The following is a 20,574-nucleotide window of genomic DNA, read 5'->3' on the forward strand; positions in this document are numbered from 1 at the left end:
GTATAGAGTCTAGTGTATTAGTTTATAGAGTGTAATGTATTAGTGTATAGAGTCTAGTGTTTTAGTGTAGAGTCTAGTTTATAGAGTCTAGTGTATAGAGTCTAGTATTAGTTTATAGAGTCTAGTGTATTAGTGTACAGAGTGTAGTGTATTAGTGTATAGAGTCTAGTCTATTAGTGTATAGAGTCTAGTGTTTTAGTGTAGAGTGTAGTGTATAGAGTGTAGTGTATTAGTGTATAGAGTCTAGTCTATTAGTGTTTAGAGTCTAGTGTTTTAGTATAGAGTCTAGTGTTTTTGTGTAGAGTCTAGTTTATAGAGTCTAGTGTATTAGTGTATAGAATGTAGTGTATTAGTGTATAGAGTGTAGTGTATTAGTGTATAAAGTCTAGTCTATTAGTGTATAGAGTCTAGTCTATTAGTGTATAGAGTGTAGTGTATTAGTGTATAGAGTCTAGTCTGTTAGTGTATGTCTAGTCTATTAGTGTATAGAGTCTAGTCTATTAGTGTATACAATCTAGTGTATTAGTGTATAGAGTCTAGTGTATTAGTGTATAGAGTCTAGTGTATTAGTATATAGTGTCTAGTCTATTAGTGAATAGAGGCTAGTGCATTGGTGTATAGAGTCTAGTGTATTAGTGTATAGTGTAGTGCATTAGTGTATAGAGTGTAGTGTATTAGTGGAGAGTCTAGTCTATTAGTGTATAGAGTCTAGTGTATTAGTGTATAGAGTCTAGTGTATTAGTGTATAGAGTCTAGTCTATTAGTGTATAGAGTCTAGTGTATTAGTGTATAGTTCTAGTGCATTAGTGTATAGAGTCTAGTCTATTAGTGTATAGAGTGTAGTGTATTAGTGTATAGAGTCTAGTCTATTAGTGTATAGAGTGTAGTGTATTAGTGTATAGAGTCTAGTCTATTAGTGTACAGAGTGTAGTGTATTAGTGTAGTGTATAGAGTGTAGTGTATTAATGTAGTGTATAGAGTGTAGTGTATTAGTGTATCGAGTCTAGTGTATTGGTGTATAGAGTCTAGTGTATAAGTGTATAGCGTCTAGTGTTTTGGCATAAAATAATCCATTCAGGCCACAGGGATTCATTCACGTTTTATTACAAAAATTACATAACACGGTTGTATGAATAATTAGGGATACAAGCAAATGACAGCTGATGTTGTGTAGATCAAATATACTTAAATGATAATACCTTTTATCATTAACAGTGTTGTGTACTTCATCTAAAAATCTAAAAATGAATAAAACAAATTAATAAGGCATTTAAAATAAAGGACTGAACTGCACTGTAACAGATTGTGATTATTGATTAACCATATAAGATGTGAAATATCATTCAGGGCACTGTCATTTCTATAACAGCATTTTAAATAGAATGCACTATGAGATGCTTGTGCAAAAAAAAAATATCTTTACAACAAATGGCACAATATTATTATAACCAATGTATAGCACAATATATAACAATCAGCTTAGACAAGCAAATTTGAAGCTTTACAAACATTAAAGCTCAGGAAGTAGTAGTAGTAGTAGTTTTGTTTAAAAAAAAAAAAAAACACAATGGGTTAACACTCTCTAAGACAAATACTTCAATATATTTTTAAATATATATATATATATATATATATATATATATATATATATAGCTAAAATGTCACTCTTTTAAATTAAAACAATAAATCAAACACTTTCATGAAAGTAAACAAGAATTTGTTGAATGTGTCAACATGTAATTCAAAGCATGCAAAATGATGCAACCTTACTTATAAAATAATATAAAATAGTATCTGAAAAACTGAATGACTTAAGAGAACACACCTCAAAGCACACCACAGCTATGGATTTTCACTGCAATGATTTTTTACTGTCCTATGAAAACATACCAACATTTTTGACCACTTCCATACACATAACACCCCCACCCCCACACACAAAATTGTTATCATTTACTTTTTTAAAGACTTCAATAATATTTTCAAAAACATGTCCAATGTCCATGCATGTATCGAGAAACTGCTGTAATAACCACTTTTTTGACATGATAAAAGTCTATTGTTGCATGTGAGACAGAGAGCACATGTAGTATGCATAACAATGCACATGCAGAGATTTACATAACACATAATATAAAACAAATACCTGGCAGTGCTGACTATAAAGAGTCTATAATATGTGAAACCTGGGGCCAGGGGTGGCGATGATGTCGCTGTAGGGCTCGTCCTGCCTGAGCTCTACAGCTTGCTGTTTCTTTAGCACTAGAAAGCTGTAGAACTTGGCAGCTGCTTGTTTCTTGTTGTTGTTTCTGCACAGCTCCAGCAAGCTGATTGATTCAGCTCCAGTCTTAGCAATGACCCTCTGTGGAAATTCAAAGTGAGCAGTCAGAAAAAGAAACGTGCCACAATCCAATTACATATGTCACTAAAATGCTCCTGAGAAAATGTATTTATTGATGTTAAATCAGTTTGTTTTATATTAGACTGAATATGCCCTGAGGAGAAGAAACAACTTAATGCCATTTTACAGTATGTGTACAATAAAGAAAACCTAAAACAAAAACAATTGAAAATTGTGCCAAACCTGTAATCCATGCAGCATTTGCTGTGTTCTCTTGTTCCATCTCCTCTCCTCCTGATCCTGGTCTCCACTCTGACCCTCCTCCTCCTTTCAGACACAAATTCAAAGTTAAAGCTGATGTGTGTAATTTCTACAAAACTAGCGCCACTGAACGGAATTGCAATGTTACAGCAACCTTTGGGCCGTATTGGTTTTTCTTTTGTGTTTGTATTCTGTGTTGCAGATTGGTGGTGAATGGAGTCGTTTGGCTCATCAATATTGATGAGATACACCTGTGCCAGTCAATGCTGCATGGCATTTAAGCGGCTCTCGCCCAGTCTTCACTCTCTCCTTTTCCTATTCAGACATGTGTTCTTTTTGGTTTCTGTTGTTTTTGTTAATTCATTTTATGTAAACATTTTCCTTTAATAAATGTATTTTTTATAAGAATTTAATCCACGTCTGGTCTCCCTGTATGTCACGGCTTACGAGCCAGTCATGACAAATGGGGGCTCGTCCGGGATTTTTGTGGAGATTTTGAATGACCCCTTTGTTTTGGTGTGATTTGTAAATTTAATTTAAGCACTTTTGTTAGTTTGTAGTCATTGGCTATTTGGTGGGTGTTTGGTTGCTCACACTGATTTTGTCAGCCAAATGATTACAAACTTTGTTGCGCTATTGTTTTGAACATTTGTATCCACCGTAGTTTGGGAGACACGCTTTGGGATTGTTTGGGTATGAATTTTCTCATTTACTTTCTGCTCATAATTTGAGATTTTGTGGGAGTTTTTAAAAAGTTCTACATTTGTTCTGTTTCGATTTGTTCTGTTTGTTGCAATTTTCAGTTATTGAAAATTACTGAGCATTTTGAGATTGAAATAGGTGAAAAATGATTAAAAGATACAGTTAAAGAGATTCTCAAAGCGAATTTGGTTGATAAAGGAGTTCTGGGTGAACTAACCTTCAATGCCACCTTTACGCAGTTTGGCTCGCTCTTTAACGTTTGAGCAGCAAAAAGAGTTGTTATTACAGCTTGAGTTAGAGCGTTTAAAACAACAAAGTGAACAAGGTAACCTTGAGCTTCAGAAATACTGTCTAGATTTGTTTCGAGCAGGTAAACTTGTTAATGAGAGTCATGCTGATTTTTCTCAGCGTGATCCTTCATTCGACACCGTCGGAAATTTGTGGTTTTTACCAAAATTTAATGCAAGAGATCCTGATATATTTTTCACATTGTTTGAGCATGTGGCTGATGCAAAAGGTTGTCCTGATAAAGTGCAAACACTGATTTTACAATGTGTTTTTACTGGTAAGGCTCAAGAGGTTTACATTGCTTTGCCGGTATCAGAGAGTGAAAATTACACTATGGTTAAAGACACTGTTCTAAAAGCTTATGAACTGGTACCATTTCCATACCGCTAAATGTTTAGAACTTTATCCAAAGGGGTGAATGAAGCTCAAGTTAAGTTTGCCAGAGAGTTCATCACCCTGTTAAATCATTGGTGTGTTGCATCTGAGTTACAAGCGTTGAGGAATTGTATGATTTATTTGTGCTTGAACAATTAAAAAATTCCATGCCTGTTCAAATCGCTACATATATAAGCAAGCATAAGTTAATACAGCTGCGGAAGTGGCTGTGCTAATGATGAGTATGATTTGACTCATAAGCTTAGTTTTGGCGAGTCTCGTAAAAATAAGGAGCTGTCTGGTCTTAAAACTGATCGTATGACACCTAAGAATGCTGATTTGTTTTTTTAACTACTGCTGTGGTAAAGGACATTGGAAAAACGACTGTCCTGTGCTTAAGTTTAAAGGTAAATATTCAAATACTTCTATGCACATTAAGCCTGCTGTGCTTGTGGCACCTGTAACTATTAGTTCAGTTAAGTCTGCCTGTGAAGAACAGTCCAATGCCATGAACACTGTTAGAGACTTGGAGTATGCTCCATTTATTACAAATGGTTATGTGTCATTGATTGAAAGTGACGAAAATATTCCAGTCAAAATTGAGAGATACAGGGGCTTTAGAGTCTTTTGTCTTACAGTCGGTACTGCCATTATCACCGGGTAAGTGATACTGGGACTAGTGTCCTTATTCGGGAATTGGGTTAACCACTTTGTCTGTTCCTTTACACAAAATAGTGTTATCTTCTGATCTGGTGAATGGGGAAGTATTGGTTGGCGTGTGTCTCTTACTGACAGTTGAAGGGGTTGACACAATTCTGGGAAACAACTTGGCAGGTGGACGGGTTTGGCCTGATGTTCCTCCACCTCTTGTGGTTTCTTCTGTTCCACTGTCACCAGAGGAGTCTGATGAGAGTGCACAAGAGTATCCCGAAGTATTTACAGCTTGTGCTGTAACTCGAGCTATGAGTGCTAACCAACCTTCTCCCTGTGTACCTAGGACTGACAACAGTGAAGTATGTATGGAGCCAAAGTTCTCTCTACCTGAGTCTCTTTCTGTGTCCTGCCCTAACATGATAGCTGAACAGCGAGCTGATTCTACTCTCACAGAACTGTTTGATTACGTTTTACCTGTTTAATCGGAGATGTTGCTCATGGCTATTTTGTGCAGAATGGAATGTTGATGAGAAACTGGATTCCTCATTGAGCCAGTTTTGCCGTTGACCCCATCATGCAGGTGATTTCCCTTAAATTCTGTCCTTTAGTCCTGCAGACTGCTCATGGTGACATTGCTGGTCACTGGGGTGAAAGGAAAACCTATGACCGCATTTTGCACCGCATTTCTTTTGGCCGAAATTGAAAAAAGATATTGCTGCGTACATTAGAACGCATCACACTTGCCAAATGATGGGTAAGCTCCATTGTTTCCTATTCCGGCTATTAGTCAGCCATTTGAGCATCTGATCATTGACTGTATGGGTCCTCTGCCTCGATCAAAATCTGGCAGCATTTATTTGCTTACAGTTATGTGTGCATCAACACGATACCCTGCAGCTTATCCCCTCCGCACCATTACATCAATATCTGTGGTGAAAACTCTTACCGAGTTTATAACGGTCTTTGGCATTCCAAAAATGCTGGCTGCCCGAGAAGTCTGTCAGGAGAGTACTGGTTTTATCCCAAACGATTAGGTGTTTGGACACACAGTTCGTGGTCCTTTAGCAGTTTTGCGAGACAATTGGATAGAAACCGTAATTTTCATAGCACCACAGAGACACAGTGTTTACAGTTTTGTATAGGGACACCGATATAAAAATTTTTGGTCAATACTGTTTTAACAAAAAAACTATAGGCCGATACCAATACCTAATTTTTTGCCACTAACCTTATTTTGTCATCAGATTTTACTTTGTAATTATGCAAAAATGTCAAAGAGGTAAAAAAGCTTTTTTACTGTTCTAACAATAAATAATTTCCATTAAACATGGATTGGATCTGTTGAACACATGACAGGATTTTTTTTTTTAAAGAGAGCCACAATGAAAGATAAATAAAAAAAAGAAATAAAATAAAATAAAAATAACCAAATATGACTGATATAAAAAAAACATTTTTGCACTTCTGTGTTTGCAGTTAAATACAACAGAACAATACAACAGAAACAGAACATTGCAAAACCACATCATGGAAAAATAAGAAGTTTTAACAAAAGGAACAAACCCCACTTTTAAAATCTGTATTATAGTGGCATAAAATATAATGGATAATGCAATCCAGACCGCTAGAGGGCCCCGATTGCTCACAACGCTGACTGAAGCGCTGAATGTAGACTATATTTTAAAATGTAGGCTTTTAGGTTTTAGTAATCACACAAGGCCATATTGCGATTTCAATCTTAATTCAATCAATCATGCAGCATTAATGGGTATCATACCGATGTCTCAAAACTCAAAGTCTTCTACATATTGTGGCTATTATTGTTTCTGGATTGTGCATTTGAATTCACAGAGTTTCTACGAGTTACTAATCAATTATAAATAAACCATCAGTTTTTCATATCAGCATTTTCATGCTTATAACCGATATGCGGATGGTATTAATTTTGTCAATAATTGGCTGAGAAATAGCAGCAGCCTACAGTATATATATCGGTGCATCACTAGTTTTTTAGAAAATTAACCTTAAATAACTTAATTATAGTTGCCTCTGCATATTAAAATGGGACAGAATACATTAGTTTAACACATAAAAAGTTACAAATTTTAGTTTTAACAGACTAATAAGATGAATCAGATGCATAAAAAAAATTTAAAACATTGCGTACAGACTAAGATAAATGCTCAGAATCTATCCTGGTTACTATTTGAGTTATTAACATATAAAATGTCCATGAATATTTTTAATTACACTTTTTTAAATCAAGATTTTAGATTAAAATTTACATACTGTATCTGTTCAAGGGAAATTTTATTTCTTCTGGAATTGGTAACTGGTTTAAATTTTTCATAATTTTAATTCCCTTCACTAGTATCTGTGATATGACAAATTTGGCAAGAAATGATTTTAAAGCACAACTATTCCATGTTGTCTCTTTAATATGAGGTCATTAAAACTGCATGTATGATAATTATGGAAAACTTAAAATATTTTTAAATGAATTACACTATAGCATGTCACACCACAGGTCACTGAAGCTGAAACATGAAGATGAAAAACTACCCATATAATTCATTTACAGTATGGCTTATTAGTCAGGCTAGGTATAATAATGCCTTGGGTAAGATAAATGTTTCTCATAAGACTTGATGACCTGATTACATCTTCCTCACCTCTTCCTCATCATCATCCTTCTTGTCTTTGCTCTTCTCTCCAATGAGGTCGAACTCAGAGATGAGCTGTGAGATGTTGCCTGAGTCCTCAGGAGGGAGCTCCACCTGCTGCATGTTTATGTGCTGTGTGGACACAATGGAGGAACGATCATCCTCAAGCATCTGTATGAAAAGAGGTGTAAGCATAGATTTGTTAGAAAGCCACTTAGTTCTATTTCAAGTTAAAAAATTACTGGGAAAAACAGTAGAATCTGATTTAAAGGGATAGTTCACCCGAAAATGAAAATTCTCTCATCATTTACTCACCCACATGCCACATCCCAGATGTGTATGACTTTCTTCACAAACAAAGATTTTTAGAAGAATATTTCAGCTCTGTAGGTCCATACAATGCAAGTGAATGGTGATCAGGCCTTTGAAGCTCCAAAAAGCAGATAAAGTCAGCATAAACAAAATCCATCAGACTCCAGTGATTTAATCCATGTCCTGAAGCGATTCTGTTGGTTTTGTGTGAGAACACCTAAATGTAACTCCTTTTTCACTGTACATCTTTACAGCAGTCTCCTTGGCGATCATGATTTTAAACTCGATGACACTTCCTATAGAGCCATCTAGCACTCTACACATGTGTCAAGCACAAGGAAGTGTAATCGAGCTTGAAATCATGATTGTGCCTAGAGATGTACAGTGAAAAAAATAGTTATATTTTTGTCTGTTCTCACCCAAAACCAACTGGATCACTTCAGAAGACATGGATTAAACGACTGGAGTCTTATGGATTACTTTTATGCTGACTTTATCTCCTTTTTTAGAGCTTCAAAAGGCCTGATCACCATTCACTTGCATTGTATGGACCTACAGATCCGAAATCTCCATGTAAATATCTTCGTTTGTGTTCAGCAGAAGAAAGAATGTCTAACACATCTTAGATGGCATGAGGATGAGTAAATGATGAGATAATTTTCATCTTTGGGTGAACTATCCCTGTAACAGCACTTACAACCCCCTAGTGGTCATTGCAAAATTGCATGAATACCTACTAATAAGGCTAAGAAGGCAAACACTTTGCAAAATCATACTGGAAAGAAATGCATTGAATTAAAAGTTTTGAGTTCTATGTCCTTGCTTGTTACTCTAAGGACAAGCGTGATTAGCCTGTTTAATCTGAATGTAGGACTCACAGGCAAGGCAGGCTCTGTGTCCTGAGCTTTGCGCTTCTGTCCGCGGTGTCCAGAAGGAGGAGGCATGACTGACTCATCAAGAGTTGTGCGACTGCCCTCCATGGCTGAGGCCTGTAACACACTGGGTTCCTCCAAGATGGTCTGGTCTGCAAAAAGCCAAGCATGGGCATTAGTGACATAACTTCTATCTAAAAGCACATTATCAAATGTACTGTACATCAGTTATATTGCCATTATATTATGTCCCATATGATTCATTTAAATTGATACAACTTCTCTTACCAATGATATCTCTTTGCTGAGACAGGGACTCTTCTCGTGGCACCTCTGGGTTCTCCAAGTCTTTAAGGAACTCATCCAGGCTATCTGCTTCTCCACCCTTCCTCCTCTTCCTCAGTTCATCAGGCACCAGAGGGGTCAGGCACCGTGTGAACATCTGCATAAAGGAGTAGAGCTGATATCAGGACAGATGATACCGGGGAGTTATTCATGTTAAAGAAGAACCTTTGATACATTCTGCCACATCTTGATGTTACTTAGTTTGCACCTCATTTGTTCTTTCTGTCTGTGACAGAATGTAGCACCACTGAGTGTAAATTAATTTACTGTATGCCATTCTGAATACAATAGGGTCCAAAAGTCTGAGACCACATTGAAAATCTGGGATTCAAAATTAAATTATACCTGGAAATATACAGTAAGTTTTAGCATTTTGAAAAATTCAAACCAAATAAAAAGTTATGACATAAAATGATAAAGTGACAAGGAGCATTTTAATTCCTTTGTACAAAAGGTCAGAGTTCCTTATTTCCATTGAAGCACACAGTATGCTCTTTGAAACACTCTCAAATCATACTGGAATAACATGGATTTCGCACAAACTTGTGAAGTCCATGCCAGCTCGAGTGCATGCTGTCATTAAAGCAAAAGACAAAAAAAAAAAAAAAAACAACATACCAAATACTAAGAAATTCTGAAATTCTTGTCAATTTTTTTAAACTTGACTTTTCACTCATGTAATATTTTTTTTTTAATAAAATTATACAAACGTAAATGTAGTGTGCTTAAAATAGATGCATTTTCACCAGTGGTCTGAAACTTTTGGACCCTACTGAATTTTGCCAACCTTACTGGAATTGCATTCAGCAAATACATAGTTCAATGTTAAGACTGTAAAACATACTGTCCATCTAGTGCTGTCGATTTAACACGTTAATTCAAAATTAACGCAATTAATCATGCCCCCGGGCCGTAAAAAGGAATATTCCTACCATCGGAGCAATTCAAGCTTAAAGTACCACCTTCATGTTTTCAACAAGGCACAGTAAGTGCTGCACACTTGTACAGCCGCGCAGATGAGGACTTATTGCTGCATTCAAACACAGCTGGATGGAGCACAACTCCGAATGCAGGGGACTAGAGAAGTGTTTCAAACTACATTTAACTTTACACAGCATCATAAAACTCTGTGCTTATGATGCAACGCAATCAAAATAAGACACTCCAAAATCATCAATCAGATTGTGTGCACATTGATTCATCCTTAGAAAAGCCCTTATAATAGTCTACTTTGGACAGATTGACGAATTCAGTTGCAAAATGAATTGCTGTGGATTGTAGGCCAATGATAGTCCCAACTGATGTGTTCAATAATATGGAAATAAACAATATGTTACCTTCTAAAGTAATTTTTATATTGCCTAATCAAAGCTGTACTTGTCTGCCACAATAATGTAATGTATTTTAATAATCTAAATGAATATATTTATTGTATATATTATATTTATAATAATTTAATCATTATATAATTAATAATTTTATTTGGGGCCTTTCTCTGTAAAAATTGACATATTAGATTAATCGAAATATCATGTAATTAATAGACCTTTTTCACACTCTGGGTTTCGGAACGTGGAAGTAAATGTTTGCAGGGTAAACTTCGACAGTGGTGAATGGGAGTGAATGGGAGACCACAGCAAATATTATTTTAACTTACCCATTTGCTCCAAAATCAAAAGAAAAAAATCCACTGGAGGAAAGAAATAGAGAACGGTGGATTAAGACAGTCAGATGGGAGCAGCTGTAATCGAAACCCCCTGACAGCTGTGGTAATTTGTGTTTTAAAACTAATTCCAGGGTAATATAACAATAAGTATATATACATATATATACATATATACAATTTTTTGCTAGATTTACACTGCTAAACAAGGTGGAAACGTGTCTTCACAGTCTGTGAAAAAGGTCTATTTGATTCAACATATTTATTGACAGCCCTTCTTTTAACGTATTTTGGTGTTCAAAAAAATAAAATGGCTACCTATGTATTTTGTTCCATCAAAATCTGGATTAATGCTACAGTGTTCTCATAGCTTGTTCCAGAGATCTATCCTGACCTTCAGCAGTCTGCTGTTCCAGAGGGGCTGAGCTGGCAGAGAAAAGAGCTTCTCCACTCCTCCTGTTTCTTTCCACATCATCAGCTTCTTTGTGGGGGGAGCCAGATCCAAAGTGGTGACTATGTCAGAGTAGTCACTCAACTGAGCACGAATGGTCTTACTGTCCAGCTCCTTCACACTGTCCACAATCAGCTTCCTCTTCCTCTTTGCCTTGGTCTCCTTCACTAATAGAGCCAAAGATAAGCATGGCATAATGAAATGTGCCTAAGATAAATGAAAATGTCTTTTTGTATATCGGCAAGGAACCAATGTTGATATGTAACTTAAGTTTAAATCAGGGGTCTATAGCGGTACTGCAGAGGTTCCACCAATTTTTGTTTGATCTCAAACTAATTTTTGTGAGAAAAAAAATAAAAATAAATTAAAAAGGTTGAAGACCTCTTCTTTAAATAGCATATATGAAATGTGCTATTATTACCTGTGATGTCAATGGGCTCCAGAGCAAAAGCCTCCTCCTCATTATGGACCAGGGTGGTCTGTTCAGTCTGGTCTGTCATGGTGGGAAGCTGCTCCACAGGACCAGAATCTGGACTGTCTGGACCTCCTGCTGCTATTGGACAAAATGCAACATTTCAAATTTTATGCAAACCAAAAACGACCGTTACATAAAATATATATCTTATGTAGTTGCTTAAAGGGATTGTTCACCCAAAAAATGAAAATTCTGCCATTATTCTGTCACCTTCATGTTGTTACAACTTTTTTCCGTGGTGCACAAAAGGAGATTAGGCAGTATGTTAGTCCCAGTCACCATTCACTTTCATTGCGTCATATTAACTTACACTATATTGCCAAAAGTATTCGCTCACCCATCCAAATAATTGAATTCAGGTGTTCCAATCACTTCCATGGCCACAGGTGTATAAAATGAAGCACCTAGGCATGCAGACTGCTTCTACAAACATTTGTGAAAGAATGGGCCGCTCTCAGGAGCTCAGTGAATTCCAGCGTGGTACTGTGATAGGATGCCACCTGTGCAACAAGTCCAGTCGTGAAATTTCCTCGCTACTAAATATTCCACAGTCAGTGGTATTATAACAAAGTGGAAGCGATTGGGAATGACAGCAACTCAGCCACGAAGTGGTAGGCCACGTAAAATGACAGAGCGGGGTCAGCGGATGCTGAGGCGCATAGTGCGCAGAGGTCGCCAACTTTCTGCAGAGTCAATCGCTACAGACCTCCAAAGTTCATGCGGCCTTCAGATTAGCTCAAGAACAGTGCGTAGAGAGCTTCATGGAATGGGTTTCCATGGCCGAGCAGCTGCATCCAAGCCATACATCACCAAGTGCAATGCAAAGCTTCGGATGCAGTGGTGTAAAGCATGCCGCCACTGGACTCTAGAGCAGTGGAGACGCGTTCTCTGGAGTGATGAATCACGCTTCTCCATCTGGCAATCTGATGGACGAGTCTGGGTTAGGCAGTTGCCAGGAGAACGGTACTTGTCTGACTGCACTCTGCCAACTGTGAAGTTTGGTGGAGGGGGGATTATGGTGTGGGGTTGTTTTTCAGGAGCTGGGCTTGGCCCCTTAGTTCCAGTGAAAGGAACTCTGAATGGTTCAGCATACCAAGAGATTTTGGACAATTCCATGCTCCCAACTTTGTGGGAACAGTTTGGGGATGGCCCCTTCCTGTTCCAACATGACTGCGCACCAGTGCACAAAGCAAGGTCCATAAAGACATGGATGAGCGAGTTTGGTGTGGAAGAACTTGACTGGCCTGCACAGAGTCCTGACCTCAACCCGACAGAGCACATTTGGGATGAATTAGAGTGAAGACTGCGAGCCAGGCCTTCTCGTCCAACATCAGTGTCTGACCTCACAAATGCGCTTCTGGAAGAATGGTCAAAAATTCCCATAAACACACTCCTAAACCTTGTAGAAAGCCTTCCCAGAAGAGTTGAAGCTGTTATAGCTGCAAAGGGTGGGCCGACGTCATATTAAACCCTATGGATTAAGAACGGGATGTCACTTAAGTTCATATGTGTCTAAAGGCAGATGAGCGAATACTTTTGGCAATATAGTATACATGTAGTTTTGTGTTCCACAGAAGAAAGAAAGTCACACTTGTAAGTAAATGATGAACAAATGTTCATTTTTGGGTAAACAATCCTTTGTAGATATCATTATGTTAGTTTCAGCTTCTATATGCCATCTTACGTGAAAGATTGTCAAAATCATCCTCATCATCTCCACCGTGTTCTTGGGGCATCATCACACCCTCAGTAATGGCTGAAGGGTCGTCGAAAATACCGCCTCCATCCTCATTACTGAGGAGCTTGTCCACTTTTGGTGAAGGAACCAGCAAGTTCAGTTTCAAATGGATGTTTGTCATATATTTTGTCACAAAAAACTTAAATGATAAGGTTTTTACATTACTATAAGCCCAGCTCATGAATGTCCCCCTCTTACCCAGCATGCCTCCTTCATTGCTCTCCATTGGGTTGTCGCCAAAATCGTCCTTGTATTGGTCATACTCCAGGTGATTGGACTTGTCAGCTATCTGTCCGCTACTTGACTCTGATTCCAGCAGCAGGTTAGATGCAGATGCCCCGTGGATAATGTCCACCTCAAATGCACCTTCCTCTCGCATCATCTCTCGGTCATCCATCCCAAAATCAGCTGAGAAGGAAAATATGAATATGAAAAAGTTGAACGGTCAAAATGATGTCTAACATGATCATACTATGGTAACAAAAACATTGAGATAAAGGAATATAGCAGGTTCAATAGAAGTTAAGCTCAATCGACAGCATTTGTGGCATAATGTTGATTACTACAAAAAATGTTTTTACTTGTCTTTTTCTTTAAAAAAAAAAGCAAACATCGATGATACAGTGAGGCACTTACAATAAAGTGAATGTGGGCAATTTTTGGAGGGTTTAAACGCAGAAATGTGAAGCTTATAATTTTATAAAAAAGCACTAGAGATGTATCAGTTGCTGATATTTATCGACTAATTATTGACCAAATTAAAACCATCGGTAATAAGCATGAAAACATCGATATAACAAAACGATGTATTATTTGTAATTAATTAGTAATTCAAATGCTCAATCCAGAAATAATAATAACCACAATATGTAGAAGGGTTGGCACTCCTAAGAACATGTAATATTTAATTTTTATTCTTTCTCATTCTCACATTAATATGAAAAAAAGACGGCATAAACGGACATGACTGTTGTGAAATTGGCACTTACCTATCGGCTACATGATGAGGGAAACCATCCAAAATGCTTTGAAACCAGCAGGCTTTGATTTCTGAGATATTAGAAATTAATTATTGTTTGAAGAGTAGAAATGCTTTAGTACCTCTTCATAAATTTGTAAGCATTTCTAAGTAAAACAGTGATCTGATGACTAAAAAAGGTAAGTGGCAAAATATCAGTATGGCCTATAGTTTTTTGTTAAAATCGATAACGTATTAGCCAAAAATTTTCATATTGTGCATCCTTAGTTAAAACTTGTGCCTTATTTGATCTGTAAGGTTGCTTAAATTGAAGTTTTTACAGTCATTTTAGGGTTTACAACAGTTGTGAAGTTGGCTATAACTTTACACAGAAAAGGTTAGCAAGTGATTTTATCACACTAAAATCATGTTTACAAGCATGTTGTTTACATCTTGTTGCTATACTTTTGAAAAAGTTAGTTTTTTAACGTTTACGGATTGGCCCCATTCACTTTCATTGTAAGTGCCTCACTGTAAAAGAGGGAATGACAAGTCGAAGTTAGTTTTTGTGGTAATCAACATCATGCCACAGATGCTGTCGATTGAGCTTAACTTGTATTCAACACAGAATATTCCTTTAAGGCTAATTCAGCATGTGCAGACTTACTTAAAGGGACAAATGAATGATTAATCACTATTTATTTGTTATACTATTATTTAAAATGTCAAGCACATTTGAAAGCAATACCATAAAAAAAGAGGTGTCTTATATGCCATACCAAAATCATTCTCTTGCAGTAAACTTAAGTTTCCCACTTCTTCTCGCATGGTGATCTCCTCCACACGGGACTGATTAAGGGTGAACTGCTGAGCAACATCAATGTCACTGCAATCCACAACACAAGGAAGGGTCAACACCAACGGTATGTATCTAAAATCTAAATGAAATTCTGACACAACAGCAATGACATCATGCAATGAAACTTATCTTTTCCATAAATTACAAAACAAAAAACAAGCAGCACTCACTCTAGATCTGGAAGAGGCTGATCAAAGTCATGGAATTCCTCAGGTAATGTAATGGCATTGTAGGCAGCTTCACGGTTTTCCTCAGGCAAGTCAACCACACCTGTGTCAAACAGTCCACAATGCATTCTTCTTTATATCTATTAAGTACAGGTGCATCTCAATAAATTAGAATGTCGTGGAAAAGTTCATTTATTTCAGTAATTCAACTCAAATTGTGAAACTCGTGTATTAAATAAATTCAATGCACACAGACTGAAGTAGTTTAAGTCTTTGGTTCTTTTAATTGTGATGATTTTGGCTCACATTTAACAAAAACCCACCAATTCACTATCTCAAAAAATTAGAATACATCATAAGACCAATAAAAAAAAACATTTTTAGTGAATTGTTGGCCTTCTGGAAAGTATGTTCATTTACTGTATATGTACTCAATACTTGGTAGGGGCTCCTTTTGCTTTAATAACTGCCTCAATTCGGCATGACATGGAGGTGATCAGTTTGTGGCACTGCTGAGGTGGTATGGAAGCCCAGGTTTCTTTGACAGTGGCCTTCAGCTCATCTGAATTTTTTGGTCTCATGTTTCTCATTTTCCTCTTGACAATATCCCATAGATTCTCTATGGGGTTCAGGTCTGGTGAGTTTGCTGGCCAGTCAAGCACACCAACACCATGGTCATTTAACCAACTTTTGGTGCTTTTGGCAGTGTGGGCAGGTGCCAAATCCTGCTGGAAAATGAAATCAGCATCTTTAAAAAGCTGGTCAGCAGAAGGAAGCATGAAGTGCTCCAAAATTTCTTGGTAAACGGGTGCAGTGACTTTGGTTTTCAAAAAACACAATGGACCAACACCAGCAGATGACATTGCACCCCAAATCATCACAGACTGTGGAAACTTAACACTGGACTTCAAGCAACTTGGGCTATGAGCTTCTCCACCCTTCCTCCAGACTCTAGGACCTTGGTTTCCAAATGAAATACAAAACTTGCTCTCATCTGAAAAGAGGACTTTGGACCACTGGGCAACAGTCCAGTTTTTCCTTCTCCTTAGCCCAGGTAAGATGCCTCTGATGTTGTCTGTGGTTCAGGAGTGGCTTAACAAGAGGAATACGACAACTGTAGTCAAATTCCTTGACATGTCTGTGTGTGGTTGATGCCTTGACACCAGCCTCAGTCCATTCCTTGTGAAGTTCACCCAAATTCTTGAATCGATTTTGCTTGACAATCCTCATAAGGCTGCGGTTCTCTCGGTTGGTTGTGCATCTTTTTCTTCCACACTTTTTCCTTCCACTCAACTTTCTGTTAACATGCTTGGCTACAGCACTCTGTGAACAGCCAGCTTCTTTGGCAATGAATGTTTGTGGCTTACCCTCCTTGTGAAGGGTGTCAATGATTGTCTTCTGGACAACTGTCAGATCAGCAGTCTTCCCCATGATTGTGTAGCCTAGTGAACCAAACTGAGAGACCATTTTGAAGGCTCAGGAAACCTTTACAGGTGTTTTGAGTTGATTAGCTGATTGGCATGTCACCATATTCTAATTTTTTGAGATAGTGAATTGGTGGGTTTTTGTTAAATGTGAGCCAAAATCATCACAATTAAAAGAACCAAAGACTTAAACTACGTCAGTCTGTGTGCATTGAATTTATTTAATACACAAGTTTCACAATTTGAGTTGAATTACTGAAATAAATGAACTTTTCCACGACATTCTAATTTATTGAGATGCACCTGTATATACGCAACATGGAAATGTGCACCTCTTGCAGAACAACGGGATCTACTTTTTATTTAGTCTAGCCATGACTTACCTGGGCGAAAGGCCATTTTAATCTTAATAAAAGCCTCATTACAGTCTGCCAGCAGGTACTTGGCTTTTCTGTGGTAGATCCTCACCACGCCCAGGAGTAAGTGGCCAGATGTCCGAAGAGCCATTTTTACCTATCAAATTTAAAATACATTATAAATAAATGGTATTACACTAAATAGGTTTGCAAGAAGGTTAAAGCTCAACAATACAAAACAGTAATACAATCTACAGGAAAAAAGTACACTAAAACAGTGTGATTTAAAGACCATTAACCTTTGGAGAGATGATGCTCTCCACACTGCTCTCCAGATTGCACTCGAACACGTGTGCCTTAGTCAGCTTCTTATCCCAGTGGGCCGCCAACCAGATTTTGGCCAGCGGCCCACGCTTGCTGAGGACAAAGTGAGCGTAGAACATCGTCCCTACACCTTCTCACACTGAGGTGGTGGGGGACGCTGTACCTACAGAACAAAACAGGGTTGGCATTTCTAGTAAGAAATGTTTTGTCAGGTAACTACATTTTTTCTTCATGTGGTAACATCTAAATGAACTAGTTTTACTCAAATCAAAAATTATTATGTAATAAGACTGAATCAACCCGACTACACCAACTAAACTACATTTTAAAGCTGAAGTGTGTCATTTCAGCACCACCAAACGGAATTGCAAAAATTTACTTTATTTTCGATATACACCCCCTGTCTGCAGTTGATCAAACAAACAGATAATCCCACCCACAATTCACACCACTTGTTGAGTCAGTGTTGCTTTGTTCGGCTGGACCGATCACTCAAAACAAACACAGGAATTTTTATAGTGCCACAAAGACACAGTCACTACGTCCAAATATCCATGCTTCCCTCGTATATAGTATGCCAAAAACAGTATGCCAATGGAGCTGTATGTCCGATTCCTCAGTATTCATAAAACAGTAAGCGAGAAATACCAGGATGATATACTATTTCCTGTGAGCTTCTGAAGTGTGTATCAACTAGACACTTTACGATCCCGTAATTCTTCTGTAGCTGAGGAGACATCACGTTCAAAACGCTGGATTTAAAGAAACGGAGGTGAACCTGTTTCAGACAGCTCTTTTCAAGTTGTTCCTTGTGCCTAAATGGTGCTTGTTTAACAAAACCAGAGTAGATTATTACCGCAGTTGCTTTTATTACGTCATACATTCAGGTCACTTGTCATTAGCCACGACCCTGGATGAACTATGTCCTGAATCTTTTCATTCTACTCGCATGCATACCTAAAGAGCGCACTGTTTTAAGGGCAGAGAAGTGATTTACTTGATTAAATAATAATAATAATAATTAATTTTATTTATCACACATTTGCACATATACAGTGAAATTCTTTTTTTTTCACATATCCCAGCTAAGCTGGGGTCAAAGTGCAGGGTCAGCCATGATACGGTGCCCCTGGAGCAGATAGGGTCAAGGGCCTTGCTCAAGGGTCCAACAGTGGCATCTTGGCAGTGCTGGGGCTTGAACCCCTGACCATCTAGTCATTAACCCAGAGCCTTAACCGCCAAGCCACCACTGCCCCGATGTAGGGAGTGTTTAGAGTTTTTTTTAGATAATTAACCTACAAATGGCTTCCTTATAGTTGTCTCTGCATATTAAAAGGGTCATGACATGAATCAAATTTCCCTTCATCTCTTGATGTATAAGAGGTCACTTTACTATAAAAACATACTGTAAGTTTCAGAACTCAAAACTTGCAAAGTACTCAAAACCTCCTCACTGCAAAAAGAGCATTTGTTAAAACCAAGACTCGTATTTGCATCTGACCACCTCCACAACAACACATCAATGCCTACTTTACCTTATCACTTCCCTAGCCCGCCCAACAGCAGTGAGCAGTGAGATGGCAGGTCAGTCAAGAGCAGAGTGCCAATCATAACATTGGCCGTTTACTGTCTTAAAAGAGAAGCAGCACCAAAACCAAGTGTTTCTGACAGAGGGTCAGAATGAGTGTGGAAAATTATGTTTTACATAATAATTTAACCCTACAAAAATATGATACCCTACATTAAAATAACAACAAAAAAAAAAGGCATTTCATAACACATAACTATCAGAGTTCCCACACATTTTGATCAATAAATTTCAATGACTTTTCCAGGTGTTTGTGATTTTTTTTAAATCATTAAAAGTCAGTCAGATTAGCCAATGAATGACTCAAATACCAATTTGTGAATGGTTTTGATCAATTAAAAAGAATGATTTGCTCATAAATCGGATATCACTGTGGTTTGCAAGCAACTTTTATTTGACACTACAGTAATTCCAGTCGATGAAATATTTCAGAACAGAGCATTACAAGAAAAATGTATATTAACTATAGGAATGACTTAAGATATAAAAAATGTCCATGACTTTTCCTGGCCAACATGTTTGTTTAAGAATGTAACATTTGTTGTAATAATATATCTATGCATTTATTCAGCTATAACAGTTCACAGTTTTATTTCTATATTTGTTTAATGGTCTAGCTTCGTTAAGGTCTTCCTAGAGAAGACGCCCACAGTACAGAAATGGGTGTGTGTGACTGTCAGTGTCAGTCTGATGGCGGGGCCTGTGTGATGCAGACTGGCGAACGTCGTTTATCTGAGCACTTTTAGTCTTTAACGCTTGGTGATTTTATTCTAGGGCTACAATAATCTATGGAATGTCTTACCTATTTAATGACCGTTAATAATATAAAACAATGAGTGGCATACATTTTAAAAGGCTGTTGCTAAATGAAGAGCTAACAAGCTAACGGTCTGCTGTCGCGAGATCAACATCTGCATGGAATTTATACATAGGTTCACGCCATGTGCGGATTTAGCTCGTGCATTACAACCGTAAAAGCGGCAAACACATTCTTCCGATAACAAGTCATTTTTGCGTTAAACAGAGATATTTAATGTTGACAGATAGAGTTAAATAGCGCCTGTAATGGATCGCTACTGTATGGAGAGAGAGCATGGAATCTTCTAGCATGAATGGTTATGCTTTAAATGCATGCAGTTAAATCAATTTTATTGATGTTTTAGCCTAAAGTACTTACGAAGAGCGGTCCTATCTTAGCTTTCCGTATTTAGCAACTGTTTCTAGGGTACCTTTTTCACTCCTCCCACTGTACAGTTGCCCTAAAACAAACAAAATGGCGACGCCCCCCTCCCGCCGTGAGGTTTATAAAAATGTGCAAGATGTTTATGGGGGAAACTGATCCATATGAAGGCGATGTCACACCAGCAACTGATGCTTATACTGTGTGCATAGTTACAGTGATGCCGATCATGATGATTATAGCAAAGAGTCAAAGACCAATTGGCACTATATTCCTTAAAATGTGACATTTAACATTAAAAAAATTGAGAAGGCAGCTTCTGAAAAAACGACACATATTTGAAGTAGCAATAGAAAAGCTGTAGGTTATTGACATCCTAATGTTCACTGGAACAAATGATTATGATAACCCTACAAGAGAAAAAACAAACATACATTTAGATCAAACAGAAAAGAAAAATTGCACCATATTGCAAAAATATGATTAAGTGATTTTCAGAGTTGTAATAATACAACTCTGAAAATCCCAGTTTATAGCCACCTGATGGTGCTCACACTCCATCCAAAATAAAGATTTGA

At 37.5% G+C, this 20,574-nt stretch overlaps 1 protein-coding gene across 1 annotated transcript; it reads right to left on the reverse strand.

The window, feature by feature from the left end:
• Positions 1–1,084: 1,084 nt before the first annotated feature.
• Positions 1,085–20,123, reverse strand: LOC127425411 (double-strand-break repair protein rad21 homolog A-like). The gene is made up of 14 exons (XM_051671409.1): positions 19,994–20,123; positions 17,204–17,391; positions 16,932–17,061; positions 15,128–15,227; positions 14,878–14,984; positions 13,339–13,548; positions 13,087–13,212; positions 11,349–11,480; positions 10,871–11,094; positions 8,757–8,910; positions 8,475–8,620; positions 7,294–7,455; positions 2,585–2,668; positions 1,085–2,362 (listed from the first exon to the last, which is right to left on the reverse strand). The coding sequence occupies exons 2-14, from the start codon at positions 17,345–17,347 to the stop codon at positions 2,171–2,173; spliced, it is 1,911 nt and encodes a 636-aa protein (XP_051527369.1). The 5' UTR covers positions 17,348–17,391; positions 19,994–20,123; the 3' UTR covers positions 1,085–2,170.
• Between the last annotated feature and the right edge of the window lie 451 nt (positions 20,124–20,574).

Source organism: Myxocyprinus asiaticus, chromosome 34 (assembly GCF_019703515.2).
Source record: "Myxocyprinus asiaticus isolate MX2 ecotype Aquarium Trade chromosome 34, UBuf_Myxa_2, whole genome shotgun sequence".
NCBI lineage: Eukaryota > Metazoa > Chordata > Actinopteri > Cypriniformes > Catostomidae > Myxocyprinus > Myxocyprinus asiaticus.

What these genes read in the sequence shown, in the direction of transcription:
- LOC127425411 (XM_051671409.1), bottom strand. Translation starts at nt 17,347, where the DNA reads ATGTTCTACGCTCACTTTGTCCTCAGCAAGCGTGGGCCGCTGGCCAAA. An exon ending in TGATTTTGACAATCTTTCAC is followed by an intron (nt 11,481 to 13,086) that starts GTAAGATGGCAT and finishes TTTGTCCAATAG; the next exon opens with CAGCAGGAGGTCCAGACAGT. An exon ending in ACACAGAGCCTGCCTTGCCT is followed by an intron (nt 7,456 to 8,474) that starts GTGAGTCCTACA and finishes CTTTTCATACAG; the next exon opens with ATGCTTGAGGATGATCGTTC.